Source organism: Callorhinus ursinus, unplaced genomic scaffold (genome assembly GCF_003265705.2).
Source record: "Callorhinus ursinus isolate GAN/ISIS: 27379988/994484 unplaced genomic scaffold, GSC_fseal_2.0 scaffold70, whole genome shotgun sequence".
Classification (NCBI taxonomy): Eukaryota; Metazoa; Chordata; class Mammalia; order Carnivora; family Otariidae; genus Callorhinus; species Callorhinus ursinus.
The window spans coordinates 3,352,291-3,379,185 of record NW_027397132.1 but is presented as its reverse complement, the minus strand read 5'-3'; the positions used below and the strand labels follow the sequence as shown (position 1 = coordinate 3,379,185).

General features: G+C 50.2%; 1 protein-coding gene across 3 annotated transcripts in view; it reads left to right on the top strand.

Annotated features, from left to right (window-relative positions):
- The window catches only part of SDK1 (sidekick cell adhesion molecule 1), an 893,742-nt gene that overhangs the window by 653,385 nt on the left and 213,462 nt on the right, over nucleotides 1–26,895 (top strand). For 2 of the 3 annotated variants that reach the window (XM_073886319.1, XM_073886318.1), the window contains 8 exons: nucleotides 2,881–2,992; nucleotides 3,678–3,868; nucleotides 11,412–11,495; nucleotides 14,919–15,113; nucleotides 17,538–17,654; nucleotides 18,892–19,059; nucleotides 20,870–20,972; nucleotides 23,145–23,321. In XM_073886319.1, coding sequence (XP_073742420.1) covers nucleotides 2,881–2,992; nucleotides 3,678–3,868; nucleotides 11,412–11,495; nucleotides 14,919–15,113; nucleotides 17,538–17,654; nucleotides 18,892–19,059; nucleotides 20,870–20,972; nucleotides 23,145–23,321 — 1,147 coding nt within the window. Of the gene's footprint in view, nucleotides 1–2,880; nucleotides 2,993–3,677; nucleotides 3,869–11,411; nucleotides 11,496–14,918; nucleotides 15,114–17,021; nucleotides 17,157–17,537; nucleotides 17,655–18,891; nucleotides 19,060–20,869; nucleotides 20,973–23,144; nucleotides 23,322–26,895 lie in introns of those variants that run through there. The other variant, XM_073886320.1, reaches the window with a different exon arrangement.

Below are 26,895 nucleotides of genomic sequence, written 5' to 3'. Positions count from 1 at the left end.
GGTAAAGTGTGTTCCCTTCCCTCGTCCCTTTGTTTTCATTCTTCTCAGAAATAATTCTTAATACATTGGCATATAGCATTTTAGAAAAATCTTGTGTTAATATAGAGCATAGAAGGAGAGGGTAATATTCCTGGTGGAGGTAGCAGTGACTCATTATTGTGGAATATTTATGAAAAAATAACCAGTCATTAAGGATTTTGAGTGCTTTTGTATCTCAGACACTGTGGAATAGCAGAAATAAAGAGGTCATTTTATTCTTTTTGGAATGCCTAGGTATTCTTTGTATCTCTCTTCTAAAAATTGAATGTGGGAGAAAAAATTGGTGGGTAAGTCAGCATGGCAGGTTCAAAATGGCAGATAAAGCACCCCTATTACTGCCTCTCACTTGAAAAAGAAGTAAAAACCATCTAAAAAGCAGTAAAGGAATAAGAGACTGAGGAGCACAATGACACAAAGAAAGCGACAAGAACAACTCGCAGATGGGGGGTGAAACCGTTTCTGGAGAACTGCTCTTGGATGGCGGAATGGGGGCCCCGGGGACGAAGCGAGTGGGCAGGGCTCTGGAGGCGCTGATCATGACCTGGAGCTGGAGACAGAAGGAGGAGGGAAGAGTTTGTCTCTGGAACAATCCATTTCCTGCCCTGCTACCGAATGCAGAATAGTCAGCAGCTAAACAGGATAGACAGATGGACACCTACTAAGGTTCTCCTCCACCGAGGATGAATGGCCCAGAGGGAAAAGCCCTGCACTCTGGGATCTGGGGTCTCTGCAGAGTAGTCGTGACTTGGGGGTCATCCAGTGCCCATGCAGATTCAACTGAAATCTAAGTTCTTTAGAAGAAGAGAGTGCTCCAGCCTCGCGTGCTGTGCTGAGCACGGTCCCTGCTGTTGGGAGATCTGCGTTCTGGGCGCATGGGTGAAATTGTACAGGCAGGTTGTGTCAGCAGTTTCAACAGCACATGCGCGGCTTTGCTCTGATCTTGCTGTGGGGGCTCCCAGGAGTCAAGGTCACCTCACCACCAGGATCACAAATACTACACTGAGGAACGCACCTCTTACCCCTGCTTCTCCAAAAGTGTCCTGTGCCCCAAATCAAACCCAGGGAGTCACTGGACTTGTCCAGCTGAGCCCGCAGGCGAGGCACGTGGCACAGCGTGTTGGCGCGTGCGAAAGTGAGTTACAGAAATACCGCTGCACAGTCTGTCGGTGGGGCCGGAACCCTCGACAGAGCGGCACTGCCCTGTCCCACTCGCCCCCGAGGGGCCATAAGCTGGGCCCTGGCGCTTCCCGCTGTCGCACGCGCCGTGTCCTGGGGTCAGCGTGCCGTCGAGGCCGTCCAGCCAGGGGCCTGTCCTCCCCGGGCAGTGACAAGTGCTGATCACAGGTTTCCTTCTCTGCCACCGTGGCCGAGCGGTGATTAATGCCAAATTAGCACCTTGCTCAGTGACCTTTTAGCATTCACTGCTGCTCTCCTTCACTTCCCATAACTATTTGCAAATATTAGCTTCTCAGGTCATTTCTCCTCATCAGCAACTTTCACAGATGACAGGCAGGTTGTTAATCTGATTGGCAGTCAGCTTCTGTCCTTTGCCCCATCATGAAAGTGTCTCTGCTCCGGCATCTCAGGAATCCCGTAAGCAGCCCAGCGGCCTCTATGATGTTCCAAGCAGAGAGCCTCAGAAGGAGGCCCCCACAGAGGCCCTGCCAGGCTCGCTTGGAGGGCAGAGAGGCTGGGAAGGGCTTGAAGCCACCCCTAGGAACTCGTGGAAACTGGCTGCTATCAACATCATCCATTATAGGTTAAAAAATTAATTTGTTGGCTCTGCGCACACCAAGCTTCTTTTTTCTTTTTTCTTTATTCTGTAATTCACATGAACCTTTAAATCAAAAACCACATACTGCTTAAGCAGTGGAGGCGGAGCACAGACAAGGCCAGTCCTTGTTTTCTGCCGTGTAGCCGGGCGGGCGGGCGAGAGTCTCCGCGCAGAGTTGTCCCCAGCGCTGGGAATGGGGGCCTGGTGCTCCAGCGTCACGTACTAGATGAATCATTTCTCATTTGCAGAATCTAAATTTATTTTTATTTCCAGTCTCTGCCTTCTCCACTCTCTATCTAAATCCCTGTTCTAGAAATGTTGGATCCGTCTTCATTTCCCCTAAATAAACAGCAGTAAAGGGTCCTGTGGGTAGTTTAGTTTTGATATTACATGTATTTTAGAGAAAAGTGGCAAATACGTGTCATATTTTTTTCTCCCTTGTCACCAGAGTACGAGCTAAATTATTTATAGTTTGATACTCAAAAAGAGGTGGATTCAGGATTATTTACTTTTCAGAGAAGAAAAAGGGATTGAAAGTACACGGACAGAACAGACCACTTTGTTGATTGAATATGTTTGCTCCAGGGAGTCACATTTGGGCCCAAGTGAGAACGCCAGTCCCTTTCTAACACCACACGTGCCTGGCAGAGTGCCTGATGCGTGGAATATTTGTGGAATTGAGCAGACTTGAAAAGAGTGGGTGGACTAGGTAACTCAATAAGCAGAGTCTTAAGTCAATAAAAAAATAAAGTCAGCAAACATTTTGGAAAATGCTCAACGCTTTAAAGCCCTTATCCACATGATGTCCAGGCGGCGGTGTAAGGCCCTGGGTCCCTTGATTTCCAGCCATCCAACCGGCTATGGATTCCACCCCAGGCTCCTACGGTCTGCTGAAGGCCAGTGACAGTGAGCACACCCAAGGGCTCCCCGCAAGGGGTTGGGGTGGGGTTGTGCCATTCGGGTGTCCTATCGGGGTGGCTTGATAAGATCCCCTGTTTGTTATGTTCCAGTCTTCCCATCTTCCATACTTAGGAGAGTCCCGTGGACTTTTGCTTTCTCTGCCACAGGAGATGTTGGCACCCCCGAAACCATGGCACCCGTCATTGTGATTCCTCCGGGCAACAGAAGTGTGGTGGCTGGGTCCAGTGAGATCACCTTGGAATGCATCGCCAACGCCAGGTATGTAGCTGGTCCTGCCCTGGGGATACGAATCCATTCTAACTGTGATGAGATGGACCTTCAGTGGAAAGACACATCACACATGTGCTTGCTCTTCTAGCAGTGGTGGTCTTGTTTGTGCAGCTGGGCTACACGCATGACACGCATGGGAAGATAGGGACCCGACCCCCCAAGCCTGGGACCCGCAGGGCTTACGTTGAACATACTGTGGGTGCTGGTGGAGGGTGTCCGCTGAGAGTCCAGCTGAGGACGGGGCGGTTCAGTCCTCTGGGTGCAAAGGAAAGAGTTCGTCCCTCTTCTCCTCTGCAGTGCTAGGTGTCCTGGCCTAGTTAGTGGTTGCTCCAGAATTCAGTTCCTGTGATCTCACCTCCCAAGTAGCCAGGTCCTCTGGTAGTATTTATTTTAAACATTCTTTTCCCGAGCAAATGGAATCATTAGCACTTATGGTCCATTGCTGCTGCAATTAGCTATCCTTGCTCAATAGCCCTTGAGCAGAATGTATTGTTGATGCGTGCCGGAAGGGAGTCAAGCTGTATCTGGATTGATTTTTAAATGTCCGTTGTTCAACCCGCCATGGTTCCTGGTGGAATTAGCTTTGTCAAGCTTGTGCTGAATGCCTGAAATTATTAGTGTTGCCATCCTCATGACTCACCGTTGTTGTCACTCATGCCCTGCGTCCTCCCAGGCCTGTCGAAGAGCTGCACGTGAACTGGAAGAGGAACGGGGTGAGGATCGCTGGAGGGCTGCACAGCTTTGGGAGGCGCCTCACCATTGGCAACCCGACGTCCGCGGACACGGGGATGTACGTCTGTGAGGCGACGCTGAGAGGGAGTGCTTTCGACGCAGCCACAGCGAAAGCCTTTCTGTCTATCACAGGTAACGCTGGCAGCAGAGGCTGGGCCTCCTCGCGGCGCGGCCCCTCACGGCACTGCCTTGAAAGCAGCCCAGAATCAGCCATGTCTCACCAGCTCCCTTTCTAACTCAGAAAATGAGGGCGACGCAGGGACTACCTTCCAAATTCGCCCTGTTCTTTTTCCACGAACATAAGCCCACTGAACACAGAGCGCTGATGTTCTGAGTACTTCCAACAAGTGTTATTCTGGATCCTTCCGATCACAGAGCTTGGGAAGTGGTGTGGTGAGGCCCTTGGCACATACGTCACCCTCTTGTGCTGGCCTCTCTGCCACTAAGCTTCTCTGTAGCCCTCGCTGGGTTATTATGGTCAGTTTTCAGAGATTATCCTATTACTGGTATTTTCTGACCCAGAAAAAAGAAGCTTTGGGATATTACCTTCTGTTAAATTAAAACGTGAGAACAGAGCTGTTTCCTAGGATGTGCGCCAAGGGTCACTCCTAAGCCAAGAAGAGCAAGAAGATAAAATTCAGCACGCAGGAGTCGCTTTAGACGCTGGAAAGCGTCAGTGTTGAGGGAGTGTGTGTTGTTCGGTGGCTAAGGGGATCCTCCGTGTATTTTTGGATAATGGTAAGATCACATTACGTTGTGAAGCAAGTGCCTTTATTTCTCACGTTTCTTCGGCTTCTGTAATACTTTGTCTTCCTATGTGCCCATGGTCACTATTGCCGGGAGCCGTCCACCAGGATGGTGGCCGCAGTGGGTAAGAGGGGCCGGGGCGGATGAGCCCAGGCAGGAGAATCTCTCTCTTCAGGAGGAAGGGAATGAGAACGAGAAATGTCAGATCAGCAGAGAGCCCTCGGGAGGGCTGTGGCTCCCACATGGCATATGTTGCAGTTTGCCACTTTGCAGACTAAGAGTAAAAGCTTGTGTTTTCATATGAAATTAGCAAGAGTATCAAGAAATGCTGCAGAGAAGGCAGTTTGCCTTGAGCGTGTCGCACTCCTTTCGATCATGAAGAAATGGTTCTGTGGCCTGAAAACCACCTGGCTGAATACACGCAAACCTGTCAGTCCCTCCGAATGGAGCATAAAGATTCTTAAAGTACCAGGAAGGCAGGCCTGAGTCGCACGTCGCTGCGGACTCCTAGTGGGGGACTGAACCGGTTCTCTTGCTGCCTCTCTCCTTGTGCTTCCGACGGAGGGAAACACCACAGTCCCACACCCCATGAGGACTTTCTCCTGAGGGTCCTTCCTTCACGATGTGAGCATAGCACCTTATAGATGGAACCAGAATTAACATTTGGGGTGTATCCGTCTCCAGGAGACAGGACTGTATTGTGTTAAAACATCTCAAGGTGATTTAAACAAGAGGAGAAATTTATCTTCCTGAAAACTGGAATGTTTGTGTCCATCATAATTCCTTTTGGAAATATTTAAATGTATCCTATGAACTTTGGTTTTGCGTTGACAGCTGCATTCCAGAGGAGACTGTTGGCTGCTCTGTGTTCCAGCTTTGAAGGCTTTGAAAGGGACACAACTCTGCGTCCTTGTGATGTTGGTTTACACTCCCTTTTATTCACCAGAATGTGCTGTGACAGGGAGGATTTTGTGAAGGCACCGTCCTGGGAAAGCCCTGAGGGTGCCTCTGTGAATCCAGAGTGATTGGGAGATGTCGGCCCCAGGCCCAGCCACCTGGGGGGGGGGGGGGGCGGTCCCCGGGGTGCTGTGGGGCCAGCAGGCGTCCGGAGCAGGCGCAAGGCAGAATCGCGCTGGCTCTCAGGGACTCTCACCTCAGCTCACGAGACAAGACAGGGCCATGGTGGCTGTCAATTCTGCGGGCGTGTTGCCTGGTTTCCCAGGTTTACACGGGAGTACAGGCCACACCACCCCTGCCCTACATCCTGGTGGCCTCCCGGGGCCGTGCTCCTGGCACCTGACCTCTGCTCCGCCCTTTCTCCTGAGCTGCCCCCCACGGGCTCCTGACAGCTCCCCGCTACCCCCCGCAGGCTGAGGCAGACGCCACAGCCCGCCCGCCCAGCCGCAACTGCTCGCACCACCGCTCCTTCCTGGCGGCCTTCCCTGGCCACTGGAGCCCAGGTGCCCGCCCTGCGGCCCGCTGGAAGTGCGGGGTCTGAGGGACGGTGGATAAATAGCTGAGCTCCCTTCCTGCTGTGGTGCGGATGTGACCTGGATGTCCTGGCTGCCCGTGTCCCCAGCGGATGAGCTGACTCGGTCACGTGTTCATTTCAGCTGACCTCCCTCTGCTGGTGGCGTTTCCAGCCCCTCCCCGATCAACCGTGGGCCACCAGGCTGGGCTGTGGGGACAGGGCTCAGACTCCCTCGGCACCACTCACGGGCTCGAACACGTCCCTTAGCCGCTGCTGGCTTCAGTTCCCACATCTGTAAACTGTAGACGAGGTAGGAAGTGATACGGGTGCTGGTCACAGACGCCCGAAAGCAGCGGCTTTATGTGTCATGGTAGAGCGCGGCTATCCCACCTGTGGCGTTGTTGAAGTTGTTTAACGACACACACTTCACGGTCCCCGAAATCAGGGTGTGTCTCACGATCCCTGGAAGCAGTTTGTCTTTCTTGGGGATAAATACAGCGACGCTGCCTCTTACCCACAGCTGCAGTGTCCCAGATTCAGTGAGACAGAGCGTGTACATCCTCCTGTCCACACTGACAGACCAACACTGGCTCCCGTCACTGCCGTTCACACGCTTCCCGGCTTCCGGGAGGGCCCGTGTCCCTGCACACCGGGCCCCCCACACTCAGACACACGTCGGGGGGAGGGGCTACTGTCCATAGCCGTCTCTGTGCATCTCGGTCTGTTCTGGTTTGCAGACACAGGTCATTCAGGAATTCCAAAACCGCATCATTAAAATCACAGATTACTTGTACCCTCTCCTGGCTGATGCCAATGCCACAATCAAGGAGTTACAGCTGTACTGGAAGGTTCTCTAGAGCTGAGACCAAGCCGCTCTTCAGTGCTTGAATCCCAACATAAAATGCTTCCTCCCCTCCTGCTCTTCCTTCCTTTTCTCCGCTTAACATTTCTTGAGTCTACATCTTGGACACCGTGCTGGGCATTGGTGACAGTGGCTCGAAAAAGTAGCCGTGGCCCCCAGCATCCAGGAGCCCTGTGTGGAAGGCAGACCCTCACAAGGCAGTTACGACTCAGCGTAGCGCACACGCGAGGACGGCGGGAAGGGGTGCCTGACCTCACGCAGCAGGTGCCAGGGCCAGAGGCTCTCTTGCCGTTCGGCCAGGATGGAACCCTGCGGCGGGCCTTGTAACCCATTCATGCTGGTTTAGGATGAGCTCAAGATGTCTTCTTTCTGGTTTTACATATGGCCGACGTTGGAAACACCCACAATAATCATCGGTGCCCTGTGACACCTGGAACTTACCTGTACAACAGGTCATTACCAAGTAAAGCTCAGAAAATAGGGCTGTTACAGAACTGTTTCTAAAACAAGAGGGAAACTTGTATGAGGCAAACATCAGTGGCGCTTGGATCGTTTGCTGAAGGCGGGACGGGCAGGCCAGCTGTGATACCCCAGGAGGGAGCGGGGTTCAGGAGGCAGGGAGCTGCGAGCGTGTTCTTTGGGGATCCCTGGCCATCTCTGCCCCCCGCCCCTGCTGACCTGCCAACCATTTGTGGAGCACAGTGTGTGCAGAACCCTCGTGAAGGGCCAGCGTGGGCAGGGGATGAAGAAGGAGGATTTGCAGAGATGAATGGACGCACCTGCTCCCCTGAAGGCCTCCAAGGGTGTAAGGTCTTTGGTAATCTCCTGTATCTCTCCGTCCGTCGGATAGTTTTTAAGTGTCTCCTCAGAAGCTGTGACAGGCATACCAGCACAGAGATGGGGAAGACACAGTTCTTCTCCGAAGAAGGTCCCATGTGGAGGGGTCTCCCTGCCCGAGGAGGTCGGGGGGAACTCTGCAGAAGAAGGGCACTAGGGCTGATCTTGAAGACCAACTCGGGATTTGTCAACAAGCCAGGTCTTCTCGTGCTGCGGGCTCTTAACTCCCTTCTTGGTCTCCCCTTCCAGCGGCAGGAAGGTTGCTGCTTTTAGGGGTTCCGGGGATGGGACTGGGCCCAGCCAGCTAATCCAAGTTCAGCTCTCCATTTCAACATTGACAGCCTTAACCACACCTGCAGAGGCCATCTTGCCACATAGCATGACTTGCTCCCAGGTCCCGGTGACTAGGGGGTGGACACCTTGGGGCCATTCTTCCCACCACAGTGGACAAAGACACCACGTGTGGATGATGGTGGCAAATCAAGGACACGCCCTGGCATGATATGGTCTTTCTGGAGCAGAAGGGAAGACAGAACAGGGAACATCCTTGGGTCTCGTGGTAAGTCCTACTCAGGACAGGGCCTGCCACTCAGATGTGGGGACTTTGGCAGGAGAGTATGAAGAATCCTTGGGACGCGTTGACCATCTGCCGTAGCTGCCTCCACGAGGCCAGAATGAGCACTGTACGGCCATGGCATTTCGGGGGCAGGGGCGGTTTGATACAGGCCTTGGACATAGGCTGCCTGAGAGGCATCCCACCTCCTGTTCTGAGGCCCGGGCAGTGAAGGACGATCGGCGTGGCTGGCCATTTCTCAACAAGGGATGGGAACCTTTTCCTGATGTCTTCATATTGTTTCAAGAGAGATGAAAGTGTTTGTTTCAATCCCCAGTTTTACTGGCTGCAGCTGTGATACATTTTTAAAAGTCCAGGGTGCACCAGTGTTGGCACTGTGCCCTTTCTAGAAAGGTCGCTGCCAATTAGCTAAGATGCGCACTTGCTCCTCAGAGGTTAAGTGGTTCAAGAGTCTGTGTACAAGAGAATTCACAACAAACTCACTATTCACCCCACAGCCCTCGCGTTGTGGACATACCTGGTGTGCCTCCACTTTTGTCCTTAGAGCTGACTATGTGTAAAAGTAGCTGGGGTTCAAGAGAAGAAATCTTCCAAGCACCTGTTGAGTTATGTTGACAGGAAGGGTCAGCCGTGAGTGAAATCGTGACACATACATAGTGGGGAAAAGAAATACGATTACCGTCAAAAGCTACAGGGCCTTTCAGGGTCTTGGCAGCTACTCACCCACTCTGCTTCGCTCAGCCACCTGGAAAAGTTTCAGGAACGAGGCAGGAGTATCGGTAAATGAACAAACATGCTCGGCCTGCGCCGTTCCTGGCCTTCCTAGTTGTCAGCTATGCAAGCCTCCCTGGTTATTGGCTCCAGAGGAGAGAGACGGCACTTGGCAACATTGGCAGGACGCCCTTCCAGACTATGCCCGAGGAGCCTCGCGGCTGTGCATTTGGTGCTGCGGAGTCTGTGGGGCGGGTGCTTTTGTGCCAGGCTCCCGTGGTAACTGTCTGCGGTAGGCAATGGTGGTGTTCGCAGATGAGTGGCCCCGGCCAGGCCTCTAATGCCACCCAGCCCCGGAGCCATGCCTCTGCTCGGCTCGAGCCAGCTTTGGGCCACGGTGTAACGAACACCGGTTGTCTCTGACCCTGGGCTAGGTCCTCCCCTGGCCCTGGGGGGGAAGCTGAGTGGCACTGCAGAGTGAGGAGGAGCAGAATCGGGATGCTGGCCGTGGCGCCCAGTGCCTGGGGGAAGGCCGTCTGGTCCTGTAGATGTTGACCATTTCTACGTGCGGGTTTCTGTTATCAAAGTGTACTTCCTCTGGGATGAATCCCGAGGGACTTGGGCCAAGTGAAAAAAGCCAATTCCGAAGGTTACACACTGTGATTCCATTCCTGTATCATTCTTGAGATGACAGAATTACAGATGGAGAACAGATGAGTGGTTGCCAGAGGTGAGGGATGGGATGTTGGGGTGGCCATGGTGCTAAAAGGGCAGCTTGTGGGACCCTTGGGTGACGACCCCTTCTGCCTCTTGACTGTGGGCACACAGGCCTGCTCACTGGTGACGTCGCCTAGGGCTAAGCCCGCACACACGCATGCGTGTGTGCACACATACAAGCTAGACCGCAGAGGGGAAAGTAGGGTAGGTCATTGTCTCAGGTGTGTTGCTGGACTGTGGTTTTGCAAGACGTCACCATTGGGGGAACTTGAAGGAAGCCTCGGATCTCTATTATTTCTTACAACCACATGGGGCTCTGCAATTATCTCAAAATAAAATGTTTAATTTAAAAAAGGAGAACCGTAATTAATCACGGGCAAATGTTGACTCTGTCACTTAGTCTTTTTTTTTTTTTCTTTTCCCTCACGTCCCTTTCATCGGACCACGGAGGTAGATATTGACTTTAGCATTCACTGGTGAATATGGGGCATGACCCGCATGCGAGGGCTGTGACAGGATGCAGCTCCTGGATAGTTGGAATATAGATTTCGCTGTTGTCACAATTATTGATGAAGGAAATGTGGCTGAATATGAACATGTGGGTGTGCAGCGAAGACCAGCTTGAAAAGATACTGTGAATCTTTGCGCTGTGTCTTTCCACCCAGTCTACACACACCCAAAATCCAGTAGAGAGCTCTGCATCCACCTGGCCAGAGTGCAGCCCCTGCCTCAGTCAGATGGCGTGCACCCAAGTGACCCAGGTCATTGCAGAAGCGGTGCCGAACTCCCATCTCCACGGAGAAACCTTCAGCCTTTTCTTAAGTGCTCATGTCTTCTTTCCCTTTTGTGGGTTGCACCCTGTTTTAAAGACCCAGGTGGTGCAGGATGCATGCCAAGCCACACTACCCACATCCCACACCCCACACGGCGACAGTGGAAATCAGCCACGTGGGAAGACAGTGCCCAGAAATTAATTATCACACCGAAAGTGAATACAACAGCCTTTTGTTATTGCAATAATGAAATCACTAGCACCTTCGTACCGGATGAATCTGGCAATGCCACTGTTGAAGTTCTGCTGAATAAACTGAGAAAGATACTGCAATTTACTCTCCAAGAGGATTCACTGTTTAATACACCCACTATGTTTTTGTTGAATAGGCAAGGGGAGTAGCTAGAGATATACAAGCAGGCGAGTTTCCTCTGCTCCTAAAGATGGACGAGGGGCCCTTTTTCTTTTTTCTCTTTGCTGTTATTTAGCCTTCCGTTGAAGTATTAAATCTATATTTTGGAGAAGAAGAACCACTAAGACTTTAAAAAATACGTTAATGGGCCACGCCGTTCCCTGACACAGGCCCCATGCCCGGCTGTGGGGCTTTATTTGACATGCTGCACGCATCGGGGTTTGGTTTAGATACTGAAACAAACTAGTCTATAAAACACTGTGCTGTAAATACAAATCTTTATGAACCTCTCGGGATAGTCCTTCTAAAACGTGCATTAAGATATTCCATGATTCAGGCCTGTAAACGGAAAAGTAGCCATCACCCTGAGTAGTAATTTGCTTTCCGAAACCTTAGAATATGAACCGCCTCTGGCCTCCGCTCACTGAATTCTGAGTTTGTGTGTACGATGGCGACTAATGAACTTTCCAGAAATAGTTTTTAAAAGGAGTTCAAACTCTTTCAGGCTAGACGGGTCTCCTGAAATACACCTCTTTTGCTTAGGGGCTATTTTGTTCCTTTCTTGTTTAAAGAGCCACCGTATTTTACTGCTGAGCCCGAGAATCGGATCTTAGCAGAAGTGGACGATACCGTGGACATCGTGTGTCGAGCAATGGGTGAGTGTGGGGAGGCTGCTCCTCAGGCCGCCATGAGGTGGAGGGACCAGAGGGGCACTTCCGTTGCTATCAGGACACACGCTGAATGTGATGTTAGTGACAGGGCCTTTGGATCCTAGCAGAACTCAGTTACTGGGCATGTGACCTTGAGGAAGGTGATCTTGACCTTACTGAACTGTTGCTTCCTCGCCTGCAGAGCAGAGATAAGAATGTTCACCCAAGGGAACAACAAGGAGTCCTCTACCCCATCCGAACCCACGGAGAGGGACAATCTTGCCCTCTCAACCCCCTTTCAAACGCTCTGGTTCCACCAAGGCTTGGGGCAGGAGATGCTTTCCCGTCCATGGGGTGATTGGGACTGGTGACCACGTGCACTCCGGAGCAAGAGAGATGGTTTTAAATCCTTTCAACAGGAAACCTTCCTTTTTTTTTTTTTTTTTTCCTCTTTTGCCTTTTCGGCTTCAGGTTGACTTTTTCTTTGTTATTTCAATAAGCTCACCCCTCCCCGCCTTGCCTTGATGATGAGCCGTCCACTGTCAGGCAGCACAAATAATTACAGGAACCCCTCTCACAGAGACAGGCTTTTTAAAGGCAATTTCATTAACAAAGGCTGTGTTAGTGCGCTAGAGACTGTCAGTGAAAAGGACTTTTTTTTTATGTTTAAACCTGTCCATCTTAAGGGTGGGTATTTTATTCTAAGAGCTTGGAGGGTAAGGATTACTAGCAATTTTGTAAATCTTCAAAACAGGCCCATAAAAGAGATATTATCTCAGAGTACACATACAAAAACAAGACCTTAGAAAGCAAGGTTAAGTAATGTGCTCAAGGCACAGAGCCAGGGAGAGGAGAGGAGATACCTCTAAAATCACAGCCCAGTGTCTGGCATGTAGGAGCTGCTCATTAAAGACTAGACAACCCGCCAGGGGTTGCATGGCAATGGAGACAAGATCCAAACCCAGACCCATCAGCTCCCAAAGCAAGGGTTTTGGCCGGGGCACCTGGCTTCTCCCAGAGAGCCGAGGGCCTAGGCTTAGAACTCATGCCAGCGGTCCACAGGTATGGGCGTGTCCTCTTCTGTTTCTGAAAGGGAGTGGGGGTGCCCTCTGAGCAGTGCCGATGGCCCCTGTAGAGATCGGGGTCTGCCTTGGGCACCGTCCTGTACCCACTATGCTTCCGCCCAAAGTGTGTATCCTGGGGGGCTCAGTCCCCAGCCCCTGGGCCGCTCACGGGTGCTGTTGGCACATCTGCTCTGCAGCATCCTTCTCTGTTCTGGATCCTGGGGAGTAGTGGGGGGAGAGTGACATGAACTTTACATGGAAACGTCCCCCTTGCGGTGGGTCTCGTTGCTCTCTTCCTGGTATAGACACCGTTTTCTAAGGTCAGCGCTGGTCTGGAAGTGAAACTCCGCTGTATTTCAAGTGCTCGGATTTTAGAAACCAGCATCTGCAGTTCTGCTGGGGATAAGATTTCTCTTTATGAAACTAAATCGCCTCAAAATAGAAAGACTCCCAGTTCCCTGTATACTATCAGTTATTTTTCAATAAATGACAATCTTAAGCTCTTCCCTTGACAAGAGAATGCTCTTTTTTGCATTTCTACAGGGTAAACTGCTTGTTAAATACAGACGTGTAAATATATACTGAGCAGGCCTTTCAACGTTGCCATCAGATAATTTACTGCTTTCTTTTAATTTTGACAGTGAAACTATAGCAGCATGCGAAGTGGTTACTCTTCATGAAAGCTACATCATGTAATTGGCTCTTACGAGATTTTACATGAATTGGTTATGCTTTTACCTTGAAATGGATTTTTTTAATTTCCCGATTTAATAAAAAGTGACAGGAAACATAATTAAGGCAAAGAACAGAATCTGAGAATACATTATCTTGAAATATTCTACGACATTAACTTTATTTATTGAAGAAGACATCTTACACCTACATAGCATCTGAAATCAAGGGATTTGGGTGTGCTTTTCACCATGAATCCTGTTGAGATGTGTTTTATTTAAATTAATTTCATAGGTAGGGAAACCAAGGTACGGAACAAGCCTAGACATTCCCGCACGTCTCTGTGGGCCCACAACAAGCATACACGCACCCGCCATGGCTCAGGACCTCATTGTCTCGTGTGCTTTGGTGGAGTTTCTATGCACAGACTGTCATGTCTACCCAGTTTTCCCCTCTTTGGTGGCTCAGAAGGGTCAGAGACATGCCAAGGAAGAAGTGTCCCCTACCACTAGTCATGAAAGCCTCCCAGGGGAGCTGCCCAGGGAAGGAGCCTGGCATCTCCCCGGTCAGGGCTCGACCTGGGCAGTAAGGCGCCAGGGGAATAGCGCCTGCCTCAGCATCGCCAGGGCTCCACGTGCTGAGCACAGCCATGTGGGGGCCGAGCAGCAGAGGTCCTCACGCTCTCAGGCCGAGGACAGTCCATTCACAACCCGGGTTCTGCCCCTGTGAGCTGGTCCTTTGTCCCCTGCGTCTTCCCTCCCAAACCCAGCCTCACCCTCCATCAGGTGCTCCCACTGACTGAGGCCTGAGTTTTCACTATAACATCATTAGGATGAGGAAGGCGTACCCAGCCTCAGCCTGACCCTCCATCTTCCTGGTCCAAGTGCTGGCCTTGCTCTGAGTGCCATCAGCTCCTAAGGACAAGGATGGCACCATCCGGCAGCCCCTGCTCGTCACCTGTCGGACTCCCATTTGTCTTTTCCCACGTCCACAGTTGAACGCCCCTCATGTCTCCTCAGCCTCACCCACATGCATCGCGGGTGCTTACTCAACCGCAACCATCCTCCACCGTGGTGGGCGTCTGCTTAGAGCACTGATGTCCAGCCCCCTCGGCAGGGGACAGCTGCAAAGATGGGACGCCTTCTCCTTGTGGTTGGAATCGTAGTCATTCTAGCCAGTGAGCGCTGGCCGTGTGCCGGGCACTGGGAGATTTGTGGGCGCTGATGTGGTTAATCTTCCCAATAGCATTTCGAGGTTGCAGTGACCACTTCCTTCCAAATGTGTCTCCTGCCCTGGTGGCCCTGTCCTGAGCCTCAGTGTCAGAGTCAGGTACTGCAGGGCTGCAGGGACCTTCCTCCCTGTCCCTGTCTGTCCCCAGGTTGGTCACGGTCACGGCTGGGATCCCTTTCTCCCCAGACCAGAGCACAAGCGTGTGCCGGCTCGGGGGTCCAGAACGGTCTGCAGCCCAGTGTCAGGAGTTCATTCCTGCTCTCCCTCTTGCTGCTTCTCTGTGTCCGTGTCTTCATAGAGATGAGAAAAATAATACCGTACAGGGTGGATGAAGGGACTCCTCGACGAAAAATGCCACTGAAGTATTGCCTCGTGGCCTCTGAGACATGTTTGCCTCAGCCTGCACAGAAAGTGCTCGCAATCTAATTTTTTCAAATGCCCAATTATTTCCACTCCCACACAGGGGTCCCTCTTCCCACCCTCCAGTGGTACAAGGACGCCGTCTCCATCAGCAAGCTCCAGAATCCTCGATACAAGATGCTTTCAGGTGGAGGCCTGCGCATCCAGAAGCTGCGTCCCGAGGACTCCGGGATCTTCCAGTGCTTTGCCAGTAATGAGGGAGGGGAGATCCAGACCTACACCTACCTGGACGTGACCAGTGAGTGCTGCCCCTCAGAGCCAGACCCCCCGGGCTGGGCCCTCGGCCAGAGCTTCGCACCCTTTGTGTGTGTGACACACTCAGAAAATGGTAGCATCTCTTCGGCAAACGGACAGGGCACAGGGGTCCGCAGTGACGCACTGTGGAGAGCCACCTCTCTGGCCGACAGGAACCCACGTGCTAAGCCCCTGGGCAGCAAATACGCCCCGTTGTCCCCACGCCCTGGCGCCCCACCTGCTCTCAGGCGAGCCTCGTGCCCTCCTCTCTACTGAGAAGCAGGGGGGAGAAAAATCTACCATTTTTCTGGACAGAACGGGAAAGACTGTTCAGTGAATAGCTCGTACCTAATCTTTTTCTTTTGATCTTTTCCCCATTTTTTAATATTCATTTTCTATTTTAGTTTTTTTGAACAATTATAGTTCTTCTGTAAGTTTCTTTTATTATCCCATTAGCAGAAATACTTTGGCACTCTGTCTTTGAAAAATAAAATGAAGGTACAGGTTTCCACTGCATCTGTGGGTTTTCTTTTTCATCTCCACAGTTGTAATATTGTTCTTCTAAAATGAAGTAGAATTTGGTTATTATGGAATTATACCTTTCATGTTTGCCCTTTTGGAAGCCAAATGCTGATATCCTCAGGTGTGAGAGCCGTTTGAGAAAGCAAATCATGTCCATAGGCAGACGGCTCTCATCTGCCCGAACTTATAAATTTAAGGATTGAATGTATTTTGGTAAAGTAGGGGTCACACCCTTGAACCTTGTGCAGGGTTCAAATTTAGCCTCTGGTTTGGAGCATACGAAACCAGTATCGCTTCAAACAGCGGGAATAATATTGGGTACTTACGCCGGAAACTGAGTTTCGATTAATTAGAATTATTTAAAGTGTATCTTACAAGTCAGCCAGGAGGCTGTGGGGCACAGATGAGCACAGTTTTTTTTTAAACTTTATTTTAATTCCAGTATAGTTAACACACAGTGTTATATTAGTTCATGAATTTAACAAACATTTACACAGCATCTGTGTCAGGCACTGGGGTCTGTCAGGGTTGGGGACAGAGCTCTGAGGAAGACATGCGAGGTTCTTGTGCCTCCAGGACAGAGGTCGTGAAGTGGGGAGACAGACGGCAGAGGAGGGCATAATTTAGCCAGGGATGAGGGCCAGGAAACGAGCGAACAAGCAGGGCCCAGAGTGACCAGGGAGGCCTCTCGGAGGGTGGTCAGGGAGCGTTCCCTGAGATGCTACCGGAGCTGAGGCCCAAAGGTGCAAAGTCTTGGGGGTTTGTGGGTATTATGGGGTGAGGGAGGGGTTGCTGCAGGTGCCTTCCAGGAACAAGCTTGGGGAGGTGTGTGTGCAGGGAGCAAGGAGACAGTGGGGACGCCGTCTGGTGAGGAACCAGGGGTCATGCCAGGAGATGGGTTGGAGAGACAAGTAGGGCAAAGGCCCAGGAGCCAGTGGGAGGATTTCGTGGGGTTTGGGCAGGAAGTGGCGGGGTGTCCTTCATAGCTTCCGCGGGGCACCCAAGGCTGGGTGTAGAATGGCCAATGCAGGGAAGAGTGGAAGTCTTGGGACCTGGCAGGAGGCCAATGTACTGTCCATGTGGGGGCCCCAGAGGTGGAGGGAAGCAGGGGCTCTGGGATTTGCTTTGGGGGCAGCATCCACGGGACATAGGTGGCTTGTGGGGATTCCCACCTGGTGCAAGGAGAGGTGGCCGCAGTGCCCTGGCCCCGAGTCCCGTGCACTTGCCCTGGGAACCGCAGCCCAGGCTCCCCAGGGGCCTCACAGGATTGGGGGGCATGCACACCCCGTCCTCCAGGGGTTTCCAGTTTCATCATTCCCAGGGTAGAAAAGGTCGCATGAGTCTCACTGAGCCAGCCTGGGCTGCCCCTGACTGTCTCGGTCTGATTCGGGGTCTCGGGAGCTGGAAGCCCATGCCGTCCCCCAAGGACAAGAAGACCCCCCAACACTTGGGCCCCTGACACTTCCTGGAAATCCCTCACAGATGTGCTTGAAATCGGTTATTTTGTGAAAGTGTCATCCTTTGGGTAATATTTAATATTCAAAAATCAGCTTTTCCTATTTTTTAGAAGGTGCTGAAGACCAGCTTGTTAGATTTATCTGAATCAATGTGTCCCCCTCATGAACGTTCACCTGAAACAGCCGCTTCCAGGCTCCTGCACTTGCCCACTTGTGTGTCCATTCCATCACAAGACTGGATTTCTCTTCGGGTTGTAAACACAGATAAGCAGCTCCTGGGGGCCAATTAGGGGAAGGTTATAGTCACTGCTCAAAGGTTTTCCGCCTTTATTGCTACAGTTATCTCTGTGATTAGTCCCATAAAAGTGCATATGGGCCACTCCAGCAGGCAGGTCTGGGCGCATCTGAGGGGTAGCACACTGAGTATCTCACTGTTCGTTCCCCCTTAGATGTTGCACCAGCATTTACCCAGCTTCCGGTGGACACCACGGTCACCGATGGGATGATGGCCGTCCTGAGGTGCGAGGTGTCTGGAGCCCCGAAGCCCGCCATCACGTGGAGGAGAGGTAGGTGCGGTCTGGCCAACATGGGAGATGAGCGCGTCGGGCCAAGCCTTGCGTGTTTTCGTTCCCGCCCTCTTTGGCTCCTTCAGTAAAGACTGGCAGCCGTCTGTGGGGCACCTGCCAGGCGCCAGGTGCCGGAGCTACCAGCATGAGCAAGGCGGCCAAGGCCCCCAGGAGCTTCCCGGAGCCTACCTCCACGCAGAGAAACAGCCGTGTTTTAAAACGGGTGACTATCCCTGTTTTCTGCCTAAGCCCTTCTTCGTAGGGCACCTCAGGCTTGTGAAGGGGCTCCCCCAAAAGACCAGGTAGTGGATTCAGAGAAGTGCCACCAGGGCCCAGTGTCCCCACTTGTGAAACGGAGGTCCTGTTACAAATTAAGAATAATATCCTTGTTCTTTTAAGAAAGAAGGGTGCCGAGGATGCGCACCCGAAACTAATAGGACGTGTGTGCCAGTGAGACTTTGATTTGCGTGGAGCACTGGGCGTTATACGCACACAGTGAATCATGGAACTCTACATCAAAAACTAGGGATGTAATGTATGGTGATTAACATAACATAATAAAAAAAAAAAAAGGCAGAAAGCCAAAGCCTGGGTTATGCCAAGGGCCTTCTCTGTGTTCCTTAGCAGAGTGGCCAAGAAGGGATGAAGCTCACTAAAATGGGAAACGGAGACAGAAAGATGCTTCTGGCTCATTTGACACACAGGACGCTCTCGGTGTCACCCATTTTCAGTCCCCGTGAGGAGTGGCATCATGCCACAGGCTTTCTCTGTAGTTCCATCCCTTTCCTCACGTAGGCAACGTGTGTCAGTGAATGAACCGCACACGTGGTCCGTCCTTAGGAAATATGTGCCGAACGGTGTGGTTCCCACCCTCGGACCATAGCTCTTCAGCGTGAAGGTCTGAGGAACTCCAGGCCAGTAAGCAAGAGGATGTTCTTCTATCTTACATATACTTCCGTCTCCGGATTCAGAATGTAATGGTAGCTTTATATATAAAATCTTCCAGTGCATACAGATATAAAGGAAACTCAGAACCAGTCACCCAAAGGTAACAATCGCCTACATGGATCATAATTTGTTTAACCAAGTTTCTCAATTTTGGACAATTAAGATCCTAAATAATGCTAAAGGGAGCTGCTTTGGTTATTGTTGTACGTACAGTTTCCACTTTATTATTGTTTCGAGTTATTTTCTTGGTCTTGGTGCTTACACTCCTGCTTTCTTGACTTTTCTTCAGGAAAACATATTTTGGCCAGTGGCTCCGTGCGGATTCCTAGGTTCATGCTTCTGGAGTCTGGGGGTCTACAGATTGCCCCCGTCTTCATCCAGGATGCCGGCAACTACACCTGCTATGCAGCCAACACGGAGGGGTCCCTGAATGCGTCCGCAGTGCTGACCGTGTGGAGTAAGGACCGCAGGCCATGTGGAACTTTCTGTTAATCACAGTTTAATGACCATGTCAGCTGTGCTTAGGGATGTCAATGCCCTTGGACTCTCTAATTGAATCATAAGAGAATGATTATTTTTACAACTAATTTATAGAAATCTGTTGAGCAATTAATTTTTCAGCTTCTAAAAACATAATTAGAAACTGTATTCAAAGATTTAATGGGGATGTTTCAGGAGAGAGAAAAGCGGGAGTTTTTACAGTCAGTGGCATAGAGAATATTAGCCCAAACGAGCCCAAACGACAAAACCAGTAGGGCGGTGAATTTTGAAATCATGTAAGGGAACCGAATCAAGAGTTAATGTTTCAGAGAAAGTATATTTTTTCTATAATATCATTATAACCAACTAAACCACTCCTAGTATTTTAAATATGAGTGTTTTTTATGTTAGGAGTGAACTGAAGAAAAATCTTTGTTATTTCTCCAACTTTTATTTCTTTATCTAGAACAGTTTTCGAAAACGGAGAACAGATTGTTTTCCAGACATAAGGATTCGTCACCAAATACCTCTGCCCCCCCACCCCCAAACCTTTTAGCTTCACTTGCTGGCGTACTTTTTCCTCTCTGCTTCACCCATAACTATATTACTAAAAATAATAATAATAAATGCATAAAAATCATTCATAAAAGCAAAAGATAGTGCTCACTGATTTTTGTAAAGCTTATCTCTATGAAGAGAGAAAATTTCAATTTGCCTCAGTGATGAATTTGTTAAAATATTATCCTGGAAGAGAAACTGAATTATCGTGCTTTATTTCATGTCTGTTTGGCTCTCTGTGATATAGTTTGTGTCCACTTTGATCAATGACCTTACTAATTTATTGGGTATTCTAAAAACACCAGGAGTTTTAAAAAGGAATGAATTCACCCGCCCCCATTTTTGTCTCGTTTCGTGGCCCACTGTGTCCCCCCACTTCCGATTGGTCGTATGTCCCTAACATGTCAACCTTATATTTAATAGCTTGTGAAGAATTGATGTCTGCATCTCTGTAGGTCACTCACCAAAATTTCCGTAGATTTGCTAAGATTCAAACTATGCTCGTGTGGCCTGCCTCCCCTTCCGCAGACAGTGAAGCTCGCATGTTTTCCTGGACACTTGGCCACAAGCAGTCAGGCTGGGCGCCAACCTAGTCTGATGACTCCCACGTTTTGGGCTCTGTTAGTGGGACCAGAGCAGCATCCACCTCAGAGGTGTGCGGGGAGGGGACCCCACCACAGGGCTTTTGCCGGGGCCTTGGCTGTGGTGGCTTCTGGGAGCACTAGGCCCCACCCTGACCCGCGCCCCATGTCGGGCGAGCCACCACGCCTCTTGAGCTCCACCTTCTAGTCCTGAAACCTGGGAGTGCTGCTCTCACAGCCCTCCCAAAGTGCTTCCAAATGGAAGCACTTTGCAAAGTCATGAAGTGCTGTGCAGACAGCAGAAATGACCAGAATGTTAATGATCTTGGGAAAGAACCAAGATTTTCGCCTAAGACTGCAGAACCTCATAAACCTCTGCACACGATCTTCATTCTCAGTGTCTTCCCAAGGGTTTAGAGGTTCGGGAGTGACCCTCGTGGGGAGGGCAGGCCCGAAGACCGTGGCTGCGGCCTGGGAAGGCTTGCTTTCAGTTCCCTGAGCATTTCTAAGCGCTTCCATTTATGCTTGCTTTGCCAAGATGAGAGAAACCTTGGAGGTTTTGATGTCAGATGACCAATTCCTCCCCCCTCAAAGGAGGAAACTCTGGAGCATGTAACTTTGTCTGAGCTGTGCCTTGTGTCTCCACAGATCGCACGTCCATCGTTAACCCTCCGGAGGACCGCGTGGTGATTAAGGGGACCACAGCCATGCTGCGCTGTGGAGCCACTCACGATCCCCGGATTGCCCTCCGGTCAGCTCCGTCACTTACAATGTCTGGGGCTCGTTCATATCCTGGGAGCTTAGGAACTGAAGTGGAGATGAGAAGGGAGAATTTGGGGAGCTTTGATTTCAGCCACAGATCCCTGATTACGGCATCTCACGGTCTTGGGCTCCATCATTAATCACACAAATCCCATTTTCCACTCTAGCCTTATGTATTATTTACAGTGAGCTATGTTCCACTTCATGACTTCGGTACAGCTTTTCATGATTTTTCTGCCAAGGTTAATACACTATCTGTAAAACGTACTTGTCAGAAGCTGACACTTAATGAGAGAAAAATCCAGAGGGATCGAATAGGATTTCAGCAGTGTTTACGCTGGGCCGTGCGATACTCGAGAAGGGTTTTCTCTGCTCTGGGATGGTTTCATTGTGAAATGGGGAGCAAGGGAGGCCCACACCCAGAAGAAAGACAACTACAGTCACCTGGTGCATATACAGGACAATACTTGTAAAGACGGGACTAGATGCCTTGAAGCTCCACTAAAGGAATCGTAATATCCTGTCTTTGTCCGAGTTCAGATGGGAAGGTAAAGATGAAATACATGACCCTCCAGGTAAATGCATGGCAGCTGACACAGGTGGCCGTGGGTGGTGAGCTTCTTCCCAAAGAGCTGCCACTTTCAGAACTGTTTTTAATTTTCAGAATCCACCTGGAAAATAAATCTAGAAAGAAAGATGCAGTCATCCTGGAGTTGTCTCTCTGGCCTTAGCCCAGAAGGCACGTGCTTAGCCAAATGGATAGAATCGAGGTGCCTTCCTCCTTTCTGGATCATCTCACTCTGTGCAGAGGGAGGTGGTTGCTGCCACATACGTTATTAACTGGATCCCGAGACTGAGCTGCTTTCTCACTCTTCTTGGGCAGGTGTTTGGCAAATCATGAATTTCTGTGCCTCCACCTGGCTCTCTGGAATTCCTCAGAGCTCAAAAGCCAAGTTGGGTTTAGTTATAAGAATGTCAGATGCAAAACCAACAAACAAAAACTAACGGTTCAAGATTACCTAGGGACTCCATGGAGGCCGTCTTAGAGAGAGTTGTCATGCCCAGAAAAGAACCCGTTCATCTCTAAATGGTTTGGGAGTAGGCTTCCCGAGACAAAGAAGGACAGATAGGCTGGTTTTCTGCTACTCTACGAGCTCATACAGAATCCCTCTGGATCTTTGTGGGTTTCCCAGAGCTTCTTGTGTGTGATTAAACAGACAAAATTGGAGCCTCCTTCCCAAGGAGGACTTCGATTGCTCACTCTTGGGGCACCCCTTGTCCCCGGGTTTCTCTGCCCCAAGAGCACCTAAGCGCCGTAAGGGACAATCTACAACTGAATTTTGTATCCCCGAGTCATTTCCTTCTTGGGGGACCAGGTCTGTTCTGTCTCAGGGTAGTTTCAGATAAGCAGTTTATTAATGTCTGTTCTCTGTGCATATTAAACCTTTAAAGAACTGGGTATGTTTTGCAAGTCCAGGCAAATGATTTTGGAAAGGAAAGCCAGCACTTTGATCCCACCCAGCAATGAATCGTGGCCCCCTGTCCACTGACAGCCAGATGCTGGGCAGGCTCTTAATTGCTTCTACATTCGAAAAGAAAAACATGCTACAATGGTCATAAAGAATTAAATGAGGAAGAAAGGCAGTTTTAAGGACAATCTGCCAGAACAGTTGGATGTTAAGAAAACACGTTTCTGGGGTATGATCTGCCTTTTTCTAGAATTTCGGTGGTTCCCCTCTGAGGAGTTTTCGGACAGTCATTGCTTCCTATCCAGTCAACACTGCCCTCCTCCAGGCGTACTCCTGGGCGGGAAGGTGAAGTAGTTTTAGGAAATGACAGGTGTGATCATGACCCAACAGACTTCCCATCTCTAAACCCAAAGACAAGATCAGTGTTCTCCGCGGTCTTCACTAGCCCATTTTTGACTCTAGCATCTGTGGTTGTACTGTGACCAAGATAGCTGGTTGCTTTTCTTTTTTCTTTCTTTTAGATATATTCACATGTCATAAAATTCACCCATTTAAAGAGCATGGTTCTGTGGCTTCTGGTCCATTCACAAGGCGGTCAGTTGCCTGTGGCCCAGATCCTAACTCTAGACTCTTGGCTGGATCTTCTTAACTGGAGATCTTTCCTAACTCGTGACTCCCCGCTTGGCCCACAGCTACGTCTGGAAGAAGGACAACGCAGTCATCACCCCATCCAGCAGTTCCAGGGTCATGGTGGAGAAGGACGGGTCCCTCCTCATTAGCCAGACGTGGTCGGGTGACATCGGAGACTACACCTGTGAAATCGTGTCTGAAGGAGGGAACGACTCCAGAACGGCCCGGCTGGAGGTCATGTGAGTGTTGCCACCGCGTAGCCTTAAGTGCTCCCCCATTATCTGCAGCAGTACGGTCAGCTGTCCCGACTCCAAGTGACCAGCACAACAGTGGGTCCCCAGCCAGCCATCAGAGGCCATGGCCTTACGCTGGGGTTTTGTTAGATCCTCGAAATTACAACTTTTCGCTCTTGGTTTAGAAGGTTTGATACTTGGTTTTCCTCTCCTCCTCTCCGTTTCCCTCATTCCCCCATTGGCACCCTATCACGGTGGGCTCTACAGACGGCCTGCAGGCTTCCTGAGTGTGTGTGGACGTGCCGGGTCTCCGTGCCCAGCCTCTGGCCACTGCACCTGCTGACCCCGGGCTCTCTCCGCCCTCCCCTCCGCGCTCACCTAGCCTCCTGCCCAGGGCCTCAGCCTGCTGCTACCTCCGCAGCCGGGCCTCTCTTCTGCCATCCCCCTTGAAGGGCTCGTGCCTCCTCCAGAGCTCGGCCACAGGGTCGCCCCTGGGTCAGGACACCAGGTGTCTCACAGCCTCCCCGCCTTTGCGTGGACCCTCTGTCAGAGCCCTGGTTGTCCCGGGTGGAAACACCTATTTTCACCATTCCTTCCCCACTGAAGCAGATGCACCTGATGGCACGGCTTTGCATTTTGAGTGCCTGGTGGTGCTCTGGGACCCCAGAGGGGCTCGATAAATATATGTTGGTTGGGTGGATGCGCCCATGAATGGATAAATGTGTGTAGGTTACTGGCCATTGGCTGGTCCTCCTTCTGATTGGCTCTTCCCTTGAGGCTCACACACCCCAGGCTGTTCCTCCTAAGCACACAGGCTCAGATCCCACTGGGGAGATACCGGGCCCCCGGCACCCAAACCCCCATTCGGATCTGGCCCTGTATCTTTCTTCCTCCTGTCTTTCCTCCTTCTGTCATGTTGGGGATTTCTTTTTTTAATTTTGATAATATTGGAGTACATGACCAGCAAATTCACATAATCCACTGTGCTATTCACATTTTTAAAACTACCTTTGAGAACTCTTAGATCATCCATCATTGGTATCAAATAAATAAGTGTTAGCATTTCATAAAGACTCTGTCAGCAGAAGCCAAATTGCATGCTTCCAATACAGTGCATGCTTTTTATTCTGCACAATTTTTATGTTCTACTGATTTACATATCTTCCCTTCTATTTGCTTATTTGATTTCCTCTGAGTAAAATACATTTTTCAGCAAATGTTGCTGTATCTATAAAATAATAGGCTTTCTGTAATGGTAAAACACCTCATCTCTAAATATAGAAATATTTGCAGATTTGTGATTCAAACCAATTTAGGTACAACGGGTTGCAGAACTGATTTGGAAGAAAGTGGTTCCTTGTGAATTGTGAGTGTAATAAACACTCCACTCTTGCAAATCTGAATGAATTGAGGAAGCTGTAGGTTATAGTGTGGTCTATCTTTAGATCCAAATAGGTCTTAACTCTACGACATCAGTAATGACAACAGTAATGATAATAGTCATAAGTCACGATTGCAGGGCACTCGTGCTTCTCAGAGAACTTTCAAATCAAGCTTGGTAACATTTCCGTGATTTACTCAGATGACAAAAAAAAAAAAAAGGAAAAAACCTCATATTGCAGAAGTGACTGAGAGGTACTTACAGCTAAATAGTGTCCTTCAAAAGAGGCTGAAAGCCTGCTTCCCCTGCCTCCCCACTTGAGTTAAAAGCTACTTTGTTAAATATAGAAATTAGGGGCATCAGAAGTGGGCTTTGCAGACGCAGACGGTTCGTTGGCTTGCTCTCGGTGTGTTTGTGGTGAGTTTCAGCACCCTCCTGTGTGCCAGCCTGGCTGGATGCATGTCCCCGCACCCCCAGGACGGCACTGGAGAAAGCACGGTCCTGGCAGGGCCAAGGGGGCCAGCAGGTCCTTGGGAGGTGCCGCCCACCAGCCAGGCTGGACTGGACACCCCGTTCCAGCTCTTCCTGACTTTGGGCAAGTAGCCACCGTGTCTCAACCTCGGTTTTCCTGACCGTGAGCTGGACACGTCATCATGACCCTATAGGGCTGTTTTGAGGTTTGACCGAACCAGCGTTTGTAGAAGCCTGGCCTGGAACCCAGCTTTGGGTGGGTACTCAGTAAATCACAGCTCCTCTTCCTCCCTCACCACCTCGCAAGAAGGGCCGTGATTCCTTCATCAGGAGCAGCCTGCCCACACCCGGGGCGAGGAAGTTTCTCTTGTATCCTGCTTTATCTTTGACCACATTCTGTGACCCTCGGACCCACTACATATGTCTGTTTGCTGCTGAGCCCTCCGTGACTGGAATGGTGCCAGGTGCATAAATGTCCCATAAATGTCAGAGTGAGCCTCGCACCCCCCCCTTATGAGGTTGAACTGGGCTTGCGTAATTGGTATCACAGAGGAGGACTAATTATGAGGGGTCTGCCTTCATCACCTCCCCGAGAGGAAAGGTTCCCACAAATCCCCATGGTCCCACATTGTGCCGTATAAATTAACCACATGCAGGTCATCATGAAATGCTGGTCACCGGTTGGTTGGCTGTGTCTTTCACTGATGCCTTTTGCTGGTGCCTCACAGGAAGGAGCTAGTTTAGGATGACCCCATACCCCAAAGTGTCTTGCTATATTGAACACACCGGGGGGACCAGGCTCTTACAGCTTTATGAATTGAGTAATTATTAATCATTTAAAGACCCAATTAGCTTTGCATCTTTCCTTCTGAGATCAGAGACTAATTCTTAGGAGCCTGGAGTACAGAGAAAACCTAATTGATGGAGCTGACTTGAAGATTCGGTCCCTGAGGCAGTGGGAGAGGTTTCTCTCAATAAAGCTACACCTGACAAAGCCATAATGAGGAGTGAGCAATTTAATACTGCTTCTCGAGAGTTGTCAGGCCCCCATCATCTTCATCCTCAGAGTGAAGTTGGAGAAGATGGGTTTGACTGGGTCATCATTTGTGCATTAAAGGGTCAACACTTCCACCTAGAAAAATACCCAGCTGACCCTCTTCCGTGCAGCAAGTGCCCCCATGGCCACAATTTTGCCAATTGCTTCGAATCTTTTTCAAAGCTGTTTTTCCCAGATACACTTGGCTTAATCTCCTTCCCATACAGTCTTGGTTTCTTGTTGTTGATCTCCGATAGTTTTGTGGTGTAATTCGCTTGATGGTGACTTCCCCCCTCCCCAGCTCTCTTTAAATTACAAAGTGACTCAGCACCGGCTTCACCCCCATTGCTCCCAGATCCCTTTCATTTGTCACCCTGTCTGCATATCACTGTCTGTGAGTCACTCTGCTGATCATTTATCTCCTTTCAAAGTTGGCAGAGAAATGCCAAGACACAGTCTATTCCTATCAGATAAGATTCTCTGAAATGGATTCAGAATATATTAAAGCCTCATTTATCGGTTATTGATGGGTCAGTCAAGTATTGCACAAAGCTTAATTTTCCTGATAACCAAAACTTATCATTTAAAGAAACAGTTTACACTTCCAAGGCATATTAAAAAGTTCTTTGCATCCAGAAACAGGTAGGATTGAACACAAGAGATAAAGGGGATTTTCCTACAGGACAGAGGCT